The sequence below is a fragment of the Argiope bruennichi genome, chromosome 3 (assembly GCF_947563725.1).
Source record: "Argiope bruennichi chromosome 3, qqArgBrue1.1, whole genome shotgun sequence".
Classification (NCBI taxonomy): domain Eukaryota; kingdom Metazoa; phylum Arthropoda; class Arachnida; order Araneae; family Araneidae; genus Argiope; species Argiope bruennichi.
Window position 1 is genome coordinate 67,386,483 of NC_079153.1, and position 12,095 is coordinate 67,398,577.

A 12,095-nucleotide genomic window follows, 5' to 3' on the forward strand; every position below is an offset into this window, starting at 1 on the left:
TTAGATACACAAATTAATAAACAATTTAATAACATAAATTCTAGCAGAATTTATGACAAATCATAAAATACTTTAGAAACACGTTCAAGAATGTCACTGGCATTAGATGCATAGATGTCTGCTATGCGCCGACAGTTGTATTTACTAACAAACGCACTTCGAACGGTAATTAAATTTTAAACTTGGATCTTTACCGAACTTGATTTATTAAATAATTATTTAATTTTATTCTTTATAACATTTCTTTTAACTGATCAACTTTCAACCTTCTTTTCCTTGTAAGATTATTCATAATATTTTGTAAAATTAATACTATTTTGCAGTTTCTTTTTCTAAATGCATGATTTATTGTTAACCAAATACACATATTTAAATATCTAATATGCCTGTTACTATTTATCCAAGTTATATAAAAAAAATCTATCACGATGCCTTTCAATCACATATTTTGTTTAATTATATTGAATAACTAGAAATTTTTGTAGGTGCTGTAGAAAAATAATTTTCAAAAATTTCATTTTATTGTTTTTAAATGATGATTCATTAATTTTTGTTAATGAAAATGACAAGCTTTTTTTTAGATATATGCATCTAGTTAAGTCTTGAATTTTTTTATTTAAACTTGTTCTAAATTTCTATGTTTTTTTAATTAAAATTTTAAACCTTATTCTAGTTTTTTCATTAAATGTCAATTTTTATTTTTTAATTTATTTTAATAGATGCAAATTAATATTTCTGAAAAAATAATAAACAGTATAGTATGAATACCCAAAAGTTAAAAATGATGCAATAGTAATTATTATTATATTATAAAATTTATTTGCTTTCTTAAATTTTGCATCTATTATACATTTTATCTTAATTACTTGATATTTTCACCTTTATTGTAGATTTTCAATTTTGTTTCCCTTAAAATTATGGGATGTATTTCCTCAAGAATTTTAGTAGAAGATACTTCAAGACCTGTATTCCATGTAAGTAGGCATAATTTTTTAAATTCTATTTAACATTAATGTCATTATAATTATGCCACAAATTCTCATGATCTGCTTTAATAATTTTTTTCTTCCATGTATCATATATATATATATATATATATAATTTAGGCAAAATTTATTTGTAGCATAACTTTCATGTTAACTTTTCTTAAGACAATTGAAATTTTCTAAACATATGTCAGTTCACATATTTTGAAATGCTTTCTTTTTTTTTTTTTTTTTTTTTTTTTGCAAACAAAAGATGTGTAAAAAATAAAAAGTTTGATATGAAATAGTTCAGAAAATATAATTTTTCTAAAACCACTGCTTTTGACTTTCCTTTTAATCTTTATTATACAAGTATGCATAATTGAATATCCCATCCTTACAGAGCTATTAAAAGGAAACAGAATAAAGTACAAGTGGTTCATTAAAATCAGAAATAACAGTTGAAAGCTGAAAATTAACTCAGTTATAAATGTTCAGTGTGAGCAGGTGTTATTCCACCTCTACCAACTGACATCTATGAGCTCAAGACACACATATCTGCAACCTTTCAAAGAATAATCCCAGACAACTTATATGGATGAGTTACCCTTTGTGTTCCTTGAGGAACTCACTTTGAGCACTTATAATTTTACTGAGCACTCTTTGAACACTTGTGCTGAATATAAATTTTCATCTTTTCTTTTTTATTGCCATTAAACAACAAGGTTGCTCTGTTTTGTTTTCTCTTAAGGGCCCTGCAAGGTTTGTATATTCATTTATGTACACCCTGTATATTAATATTCAAGACATTATTTCTACAAAAAATTAAATAGGAATTGTTAATTTGAAAAGATTATGGAGCTTTTTTTTTAAAGTAATTTTTACTTGATATTTTTGATTATTTTCTCTTGATTAAAGTTTAATTTATTCATTTATATGGTTTTATTCATTTACTTTTAGGTATGGAACATTGATGAAGACGGTCATTATATCAAATCATGCCATATACAAGTAACTGACACTGACCTAGTTCTCCATCAAAGAGGAGAACCACCAATTATATGGCCACTTCAAAGCCTTAGACGCTATGGATTTGATACTGAATTATTTTCTTTTGAGTGTGGTCGACACTGCTCTACAGGGCCTGGCATTTATGCATTTAAATGCAAAGAGGCTGAATCTTTATTCAATGCTTTACAAGAATGCCTTTTAGTCCCTCGTTCTGACAGTGAGGTTATTAGTAATGGAAATGGTGATGACACAGATCCACATTCTTCACTCCTCGGAGAAGGGGATGGAAGCGATCCTGGTAATGTTTTTCTTTTAAAAAATTCTGATGAGAAACGAGATCCTTCATTTGAACCTCAACCAGGACCATCCACCATTATTAATGGCCATCCTGCATTAGCATTAGTACAAACTACTGTCCCAACGGCACCTTTAGCAACTCCAAGCTTACCTCCCACACCTAAGAAAAGAAGAAAGTATTCGCCTTTAATGGACTATTTGACAGATAAAAGCATCATAGGACTTCCACCATTAGGAACATTTCATAGTAGTAAAAAGTTCTTGCCTCGTTGTTGTATGATAGGAACTTGTATCAATGCTTCTAAACAGCATTACATGAATAATAAAGTATTACGGAAGACAACGTGTGGTTCTTGCCGAACATGTTCCTTGAATATGTGTGTTGTTCAGAATAATGCTCGAACTGTGACTTATTCTGATCGTGCCAAGCAAGCAGATTATGGCAATGTGTTGGATCATGGAGGTCATCCTAGAAATTGTGTTCATTGTTGCTGTGATTTTAAACCCACCCAAAAAGTAGGTTGTTCTGCTGATGATTGCCCTCTTCATTTTAATAATGGTGTAGAACAGATTACTAACTATGCTCGACTTGATAGAAATAATAGACATCAACTAGCTGAGAAAGCCACTCTGAGAAAGGAGAAGCTTTATCAAATGCAGCAAGTATGTTCTTATTTCTTTAAAATGCTTTTTTAAATTACTTTGACCCTTTCACGGCGGGCGTGTCATATATGCATCACCAGCGAACATCTCTCACAGCCGGGCGTCCCACCTTTGAATTTCTGGAAATCGAACTCATGGGGCGTTGATGCATATATGCATTCCGAACTGGAACAATTTTTAAGCGCCACTAGATGGCTTCCTGTGTCTATTACTTTTGAAATAAATATAATTTCAGTATCCTGACCTTCAGTTTGCTCATATTCAGCCTTTGGTATTTTACTCGTAAGCTATTGCTTGAGTGAGAAGTAAGATTAATGTAAATAAACAGAGTTGGGTTGTGTAACGTTCCACTTAATATAATCATTTGCGTTTCTGATCTCGCTCCGAATTCTTTACTTCTTTTTTGTTGTTGTTGTTGTTATTGCTATGTAACCGTAACTACTCTTTTTGGATTTTACCGTCAGTTCGATTTATTTTGAGTAGAGTTCGGATAAATATCACGTACTTCTCTTTTTATTACGGAAAGCATTGGTTTCGTTTTATCATAGCAAGAAAACGCGCTTTGTGCTGGAAAAATGTGCTCAAATTATGAATGAACTAATTATCTAAAAAGGTAGAAAAAAATGACGACGTTAGGATTTAAACTTTATTTTTTGTGATTTTTTTTTTTTTTTTTCCCCAAAGTTGGGCTTAGCGACGCAAAACCCCCTTTCGCGTATGATCCGTCCCGTGCGTGCGTCTAAGATAGAGGCCTCCCGTCCCGAAAGGGCTTATAAAAATATTATTGAGTTTCTATCTCAAAATCTTTGATATTCTTATTTTTATCTTTTTAAATCTGTCTTTTATATTCTGTACAGGTGCATCAAAACCACATCAGAATTAAATCTGTCTTATCAAAACACCCTGTATAATTAAGTAACTGTCTGTTGTGATAGCAGAAGACTGAACGGCTTATATGCCCTCATTAGCCATATTACAATCTTTCTTGTCGAGATTACCTCCTATCTTTAGAATACAAGATACTTGACCCCACATCATTACTGTGTCTATCATTGTATTGAGAACCACGCAATTAATCAGACTACTTTACTTTAGATACTTCTTACACAGTGGGGGATAAGTATTTCAAATGTGATACATCCTATTCTATAACTGTTGTTCAACAAGGGAGAAAATAAATGAATATTTTAAAAGACCCCAAAGGGAAGAGAGAAGGTAAATCTCAATGGCCTTTATTGTTGGACTCTAACTATGCTAATGCAATAGGGCCTGACATTATAATCATATTTAGTAAAAATTCTAATTTACCTTTTAAAAGCAATTTTTAAGCAATAAGGTTCAATATCTTATTGCTTAATTAGCAATAAGATATTAGAAAAAATTTCACCGATAGCTAGTAAATGCAGATGAATTACAAAAGAAGAAATAGATGGCAGATGATTCTTTTACATTCTTTCTGGATGAGAGAGTAAATTAATTTCTCTTTAAATATTTGAAGGTATTACCCACGAGATGGATGAGAAAAGAACTTCAAAAGCTCTGCAAGTTTACTATAGGCACAGTAACGTTATGTCAGTTTGGCAATACTATTCATAAAATAATTGTAAAATTCTAAGATGGGATTCTTTTAAAATACCATATGTTCAGCTATTGGTACTAATCCTATATGTCTAAGGCAAGTTACTCACAGTCACTCAACGCCAAGCGAACAGTAAATGGCATTTCATGCCATTTCCTCTTAAGCCCATCCAATATTCCATGCAAACCCTTTCACTTTCCATAATGTCAATCCCATACTCTGCTTACTTCACACTCACACCTACACCTTGTTTTAGTTACTCGGTGAAGAATTGTGTGAATCTGTCTGTGAAAGTTCGGTTTCCTCCGTTTTGCATTCATGAGAGTATTCCTTACTCCACCCTGACTAATTACTCTCGCCGTTTTTATCCAGTGGGCCCAGCGCCATACCAAATGGCATGGAGTGATGAAATTTGAGACTGGGTGATATCCAACCTTCCAACTCCATGTCCATGCCAATTCGTACCGTTTTCCATATTGAATATCTGTTTTGGCGCGGAATGATGACATTTGCACGACAAATTGCGCATTTGTGAATGTCCTTCTTGATATTCTCTCTGCAATTTTTTGTTTGTTGTTTTCTAATATGGATTGAGTTTGCCACATACTGTAAGTTGAGAATGTTTCTTTTTTTTTTTTTTTTTTTTTTTTTACAGGTAATTAGTCGAACCACTTCAGACATTAAATATTTTGGGAAGCTTTTGTCATCTTTATTAAAATCAAAATATTACTGTTCAAAATGTTTCCTTATGAATTCATGATACTTGATAAGGTTCAATTTTTGCTTTGTATGTTTGATTTCTGTAGTAAAGGATTTTCTTTTTCAGTTTTCCATAGGAATATTCTTTAAAAAATTTGAATAGGGTATCTATCAGTTGGTTAATTCTTCCATATTTATGCATTTCTTTTTCCAAAATAATTCAAAAGAAATTTGAAAGCAAAACACATTATCTGCACCGTCTTTTAATTTGTTAATTTTTATATGGGATAAAAATATTATGCTTGTAATCTAGATTAACTAATGTAAATATAAGTAACAAGTACTTTTTCTCTACTATTTTGCAGTGTGTTGAAATATCAAGATAATAATATTTCAATAAGGTAAAATTACACTTTATCCGTATTTCGTTTTTTTTAGTTTATAGGTTAAAATCATGCTTTATGTTAAGTAGGGTCCGTTAGCTAATAAAATGTATTAGTAATTTTTTTCTTTATTTGTATTTTGAAGTATCTAAACACTTTCATGTTATTTTAAATTTTGAAACAAAATCATGCATAAACACTTATGCCATCAATTTTGTATTATGTTACATTAAACACTGTTTATAAAATTGCATAAACACATTTTTACTTCCTCATATATTTTGTATAGAGAAAGTATAGTAATTATCAAAAAATTCTAAATCGAGATTTTGACGAATCCCCACATTTTTAGATATCTTTGAGTTCGGAAAATATAATTTTACAAAAAGTGTATTTGTCTGTGACAAGAATAATTGAAAAACACTTTGAGCTAGACGATTCAAAATTGGTATATGGTCTTCGTCCCCAAATTTGTCGATTTCTATCAAATTTTGAGTAAAATCTGTTCTCAAGAAGACCTGCTGTTCGAATATAGATTAATGCGATAATTACAAAATGAAGAGCTAGATAGATAAAATTCGGTACACAGATCTGTTGTGTAGACACTGTACATCTGTACTGTAGTGTACTGTACATCTGTAGTGTAGACACTGGTAAAATTTTTAGCCAAATACGGGCAGGGCCGTCTGTCGATCTGTACGTTCAAGAACATGAAAACGCGATAATTCAAAAATGCAAGGAATTAAATATGTCAAATCTGTTATGGGATTTTGTGACTAGAAGTGCAGTTTTGTGTCAAATTTTTGTTTCGATAGGTTGAGAAAACATGTTTAAAACACAAATTTGATTTTTGAAAGTTATTAACATATGCCAGGGATTGATCGCCTAATAACTTGCCAAGAATGGCTCAGAAGATTCAGTTAAAAGGCTAAATTCATGCCAAAGACTGATATTTTGTAACTGCTGTACGCCAATGCCATTCAAGGCGTTCTCTGACATGACGAGTTTATTAGAGAGTATGCGAGAAAGTTTTGTGGAAACTACTCCCGCTGGTTTTAAATTTATTTTCATTTGCTTTAGATATTATGTACAAAGCAAATCTGGTCTCGTCTTTAAAAAAAATCATACAGCAGCACTCTACTGGATTCTTTAGGCAATGAAGATCTCGACTATTTTCTTTTCCAAAGCCAGATATTTTTATTGATTTAATCTGACATCTTAATTAGCAATAAAATATCTCGACTATTTTTCCTTATAAAGCTAGATATTTTTATTGATTTAATCTGACATCTTAATTAGCAATAAGATATCTCGACTATTTTCCTTTCCAAAGCCAGATATTTTTATTGATTTAATCTGACATCTTAATTAGCAATAAAATATCTCGACTATTTTTCCTTACAAAGCTAAATATTTTTATTGATTTAATCTGACATCTTAATTAGCAATAAGATATCTCCACCATTTTCCCTTCCAAAGCTAGATATTTTTATGGATTTAATCTGATATCTTAATTATCAATAAAATATCAGATTGCTAATTAGTTATGCTAAATATTGTTTAAAACAATATTTGCGTACCAAATATTAAAGTTAACTGAAATAACCAAATGTTTCATTGTTGGTGACCTTCAAGGGAGTTGATTTCAATATCTTGCATAAAAAATTTAATTTAAAAGTAATTTTATGCAAACTGGTATGAAAAACACAAAGATTTTGAACGCATTTTTAATATTCGAACATTACGTTTGGTAGAGCTGTTAATTTATGAGTAAGTCAACCTATTGCAAAAAAATGGGACCACACTGATCTGAAAGCTAATTTGAGAACATGTAAAAGATTCTTTGTAATAATGTTTTAAAATAAAAATGATTATTAATTATAACCTGAATGATTCCGAGGAATGTTAATCAAATAAAAAAATGAAAAGAAAAGGATTCGCCCAGAAAATACAAAAAGTAAATAAACTCGAAGCCTTCAGGAAGAACCTCGAAGCCGAGAGCAATTGAGGCACTCTTAGGCAGCTATCTACTGCTTTTTTTTTTTTTTTAATGATGCCATCTTATTTTTCCTAGTTACATAAACAACATATGTCTGCTGTTAGCAGTTTCTGTATCAAAAAAATTCAAGTATTGACATTTTTTTAGCTTATGTGTATTATCTCAGATTTATTATGTTATAACATATTTTTATCGGCAAGGAACTAATAAATGGAATATGAAAATTTAATAGTAAGAAGAATTTTTCTCATTTCAAAATTTCAAAGTCTGTTTGTAACACTTAAAGCAATGTTAACATGCTATTATTTAAGTTGTCCGTTGTTATATTTTTCTATCATTTAATGCTTCCATTTTTTTCAGCCGTATTCTCACGTGTACACCCATATACCTACTCCTGTTCCTAAATGGCCCAAAACAAAGAGCATGTCTTGGCGTTCACTTCCACACTTTGGGGCCACGTCCTCATTGAACAGATTAGTACCCAAGAGATCCACGTCGCATTTCTATGCAAATACCGATGCTCTGAAGGAAAAGTATCCTGGCATGATAGGCAAGTCCATTATAGAATCTGATCTGAAACAGGACTTAAGCGAGAAGCACGATTCTGATGAAAGTTTAGCTGTTCTGTCGTCTTTGTCCAATTCTTCAAAGGGAAGTGATCCTAACATGTATGCCAAGATTTCTTTCGAGAAGACGGAAGCTTTACAGAATGCCGGAAACCAAACGAATCATGAAGAGGATGGTCAATTGCATGGATTGCAAATGGCGTCAGCAGCCACTCAGACTTACTCAGGTTAATTTGTTATAGATACAATAAGAAATGTACATAGTTTTGTTAAGAAATGTATTTTATATTATTCAGACTTGCCAGCTTTTGTGACGAATCCATATTTTTTATTAGTTTTTTTTTATTATTATTATTAGTGTTTTTTTTATTATTATTTTTTTTTGTTTTTTTATTATTTATTTATTTATTTATTTTTATTTATTATTTTTTTTTTTTATTTATTTATTTATATTTTACATTATAGTGCGAAATTACATTTATTTACTTAAAAATGCCAGATTTGTGGATAATTTTTTAATAAATAATAACTGTTCAGATATGTTGGAGAGAAAATATATAGAAAAGTGTAAGTCTTGACTCGAAGCTGTAATTAACCCTTTAATACCTGACATGTTTGTTTTTAAACCTATTTTGTATGCAGGTTGCAAATGATGTCTAATCGACTGGAAAAATTGTTAAAAAAAACTATATAGTTCAGTTTTTCATTTAATTAAAAAAAATTAATGTACTTGAAAAGAGGCAGTTTTTAAATGGTAAAAAAAAAATGTATGAAAATTTAAAAATGCTTAAATTAAAGTATTGTTCATTGGAGTGTATATATCAAACACGGATAAAATTATTCATAATTTTATCCGTGAAGAAAATTTGCATTTTTCTTCAAAAAAGAGATTTTAGAACACACTTTATATCATTTATAGGTTTCTGGCTTTTAATAACAAATTAAATTAACTAATAATATGGGACCAGATTAGTGCAATTTCAATTTTAAAATATTTACTTTTATAAAATTAAGCCGCATTTTCTGAATCGTTTTTTTTTTTTCTCTAAGTATTAATGGTTAAAACTAAGACATTAAAAATTAAAATTCAGCTAAAATCTTCTTTAATTAATGAAATTAAATTTTGCTATTATTAGTTTCTAATTAACTATTTTTCTTTTATTTACTTTCAATATGATTATTTCTGTATTTTCTTGAAACAAATCACATTCACGAAGAAAAGAATTTTTCTTTAATTTAAAACAGTATCAAAAAACGTTTTATGATGGAGCGATTTCACTTATTGTTATTCATTATTTGGTAACTTAATAAAGTTTCTTTGCAGGAATATTATTCATTTTAACTTTTAATTATGTGTTATAATTTTGAATTAAATTTAAATTACTTTTCACGCGGAAAGCGTAGAATTTCCGATTCTTTAGATTAAATATTTTTTGCTAGATTTCGAAAAATTCCTATTGTTTATTATCCTTATTAAAATTTCCTATTATGTATTACTCTTGATGCTAATATTACCCAAATACAAAAAAATTTCCAAAAAAATTTTTTGTGTGGCACAGCTTTCTAAGAATTTCCGATAAAACTTAAATTCGCTTTCATAGGCTATAAATCTCCGCCATTTATGTCAATTTTTTTTTTTTTTTTTGTCAAATTTTTGGAAAATTCTGCCAAATTACAACAGAAATTCAGTAATTCATCCAAATCAGATTTTGCTTGACATGTTTACTAACGATGACACGCAGCTTACATTGATGTAATTTAATCCTCAATAGCCCGTCAACAAATTTATGTTGCTAAATAACTGCGAATTCATCATATCAGCGAAGATATAAAAAGATGACAGTCAAAATATAATAAAAAATTATATTTAGTGATATTTTGGTCTCTTTTGTGGTTCATTATAAGATCTGAAATAATATATAATAGAATTCTAATCTTGAAAATTGAGTAAATTATCTTGAAGTCATAAATAAATGACAAACTTAATTACGTGTATAATCGAACATTGAACTTGATTTTGCCTTGCGCCATTTTGTGATGCCACTTTTTTTTTTTTTAAATCCTGCAAAGTGCATAATGAATTCCAAAATCATGCCGTGTGTAATTAATTAATCGATCTCATTCAACTTCATTGACTAAGAATCCTGAAATGGATTTTCTCTCTTAACCAGCATTTTAGGAAGATGATTTAGAGAATGGGAAGATTTTATTGCTGATTTGTTTCCTTAATTCGAATGAATCAGTTATTTCCTGCTTTGTATATTGAATTTTTTTTTTTTTTTTTTTCTAAGAGCTGGCAAGTCTGTGTTGTTTATATTTTTTTTTCTCTCGAGTTATTTAACTTGATTTGTTGCTTTTTATTGATGCATTTATAAATATTGAATCTAGTCATTTTTAACAAAACCGTATGGGAAAATTTACAATTTTTTTTTAATTTTATTTTTATGTATTTTTATCGTTTTTGAAGTTTGTTGTATTTTTCTTAGATAGAAATAAATTATTTTATTAATAAATGTTGAATTAATGCTTTTTTTTAATTTAGCAGAGAAATTTACCCATTACTAATGAAATAAAATGAATTGTGTATTACTACCCGTTTATTATATTTTCATTTATATTTATTTTTCATGATATTTATGTGTGTTTCTTTATGTTTGTTTTATTTTGTTCAAAATTTGCAAGATAATCTGTGTGAATAAAGATGTGAATATATATAAATAATGTTGCTGATAAATATGATATAATACTTTGAGATTTATTAAATTAAATGGTTTATCTTGTGAAATAAAATAAATTAATTTCTGTTACAAATTAGAGTAATCAATATTCCTTGTTATTACTTCAAAATGGCATTAACAGTTCCTCATTGCCTGTTTAAAGTGTACCTTAAGCTAAAGGATTTAAATCTTTTCCGATCCCATACCTCATAGTTGATTTTATTATTAATAGCATATTTTTTTGGGGGGGACACTTATCCTTTGGGGCGATAGTTTGCATTCCAAATATGCAAAACTTACTAAAAAAATCGCGAAAAGTGTGGATTTTGAATGATAGTTTACTGTATTTGACGCCTTTACTCGTATTTGGTCTGTTCCAAGATCAAAGAAAACATATATTTAGAGTTGGTGTTAATTTAACAAAGTAGTCTTGAAAATCGTCAAATATATGTATTGATATTTCTTGTATATTGTAGCAATCCTCTTGAATACCTGTTGGGAATTTACTGAATAAATGGAATGGAAATGTATTGAATGATGTATTTGCCTATGGCTTGATAATGATCATAATAAGTTATGTACTGTATGATTACATTATTTAACTGGACCTAAGAGTGATAGTGCGTGAAATATATTTTAAAACTATCTGTAATTAATGACAATTATTGGACTTATGATATTTGTAAAATAATGATGAGAAACTTTTTCATGATTTTTTTTTTAATTAAAAAAAATACATTTAAAGCATGACGAGGATGCCTTATTGAAAACTGAATATTAACTTAATTTCTCTTTCTTTAACTTAGCTTTATTATAAGCATCATTTTTTTCAAGGAGGGGGGGGGGAGGCAGTTTTCCTTTATATTTAAATTTTGTTTTGGGAATTACATTCCCTGCTTTTTTATATTTTTTTAAAAAAATGGAGGGGTGAAGATTTAAAATAAAATTTTAATTAGATGAAGTAATTAGGTGAATGCAGCATATGATATTTTTTATTCAATGTCTTTTAGATTTTATTAATAATAATAAGAAGAAAATGTTTTGAAATACTTACTATTAAATGTACTAACAAACTTTTTTCACCAGCATTCCAAGTTTTTGTCAAATCAAATGCCAGTGAATGATACTAGTACTAGAAGTCCAGTAAGTTATGAAGAAGAGTACAAATTTAAAACTATGTACAGATCTTTAAGTATCTTAGTAATAAATATTTATA

The 12,095-nt window shown here is 29.0% G+C and overlaps 1 protein-coding gene across 1 annotated transcript; it reads left to right on the forward strand.

Moving 5' to 3' along the window:
* The first annotated feature begins 114 nt into the window (after positions 1-114).
* Positions 115-8,394, forward strand: LOC129962866 (uncharacterized). Its single transcript, XM_056076866.1, has 4 exons — positions 115-165; positions 891-974; positions 1,926-2,936; positions 7,957-8,394. Exons 1-4 carry the CDS (start codon positions 115-117, stop codon positions 8,392-8,394), a joined length of 1,584 nt encoding a protein of 527 aa, XP_055932841.1.
* Positions 8,395-12,095: the final 3,701 nt, after the last annotated feature.

Coding starts and splice junctions, on each gene's coding strand:
- LOC129962866 (XM_056076866.1), top strand. CDS start 115: ATGTCTGCTATGCGCCGACAGTTGTATTTACTAACAAACGCACTTCGA. Junction 166..890: donor TAACAAACGCACTTCGAACG/GTAATTAAATTT, acceptor CCTTTATTGTAG/ATTTTCAATTTTGTTTCCCT. Junction 2,937..7,956: donor AGCTTTATCAAATGCAGCAA/GTATGTTCTTAT, acceptor CATTTTTTTCAG/CCGTATTCTCACGTGTACAC.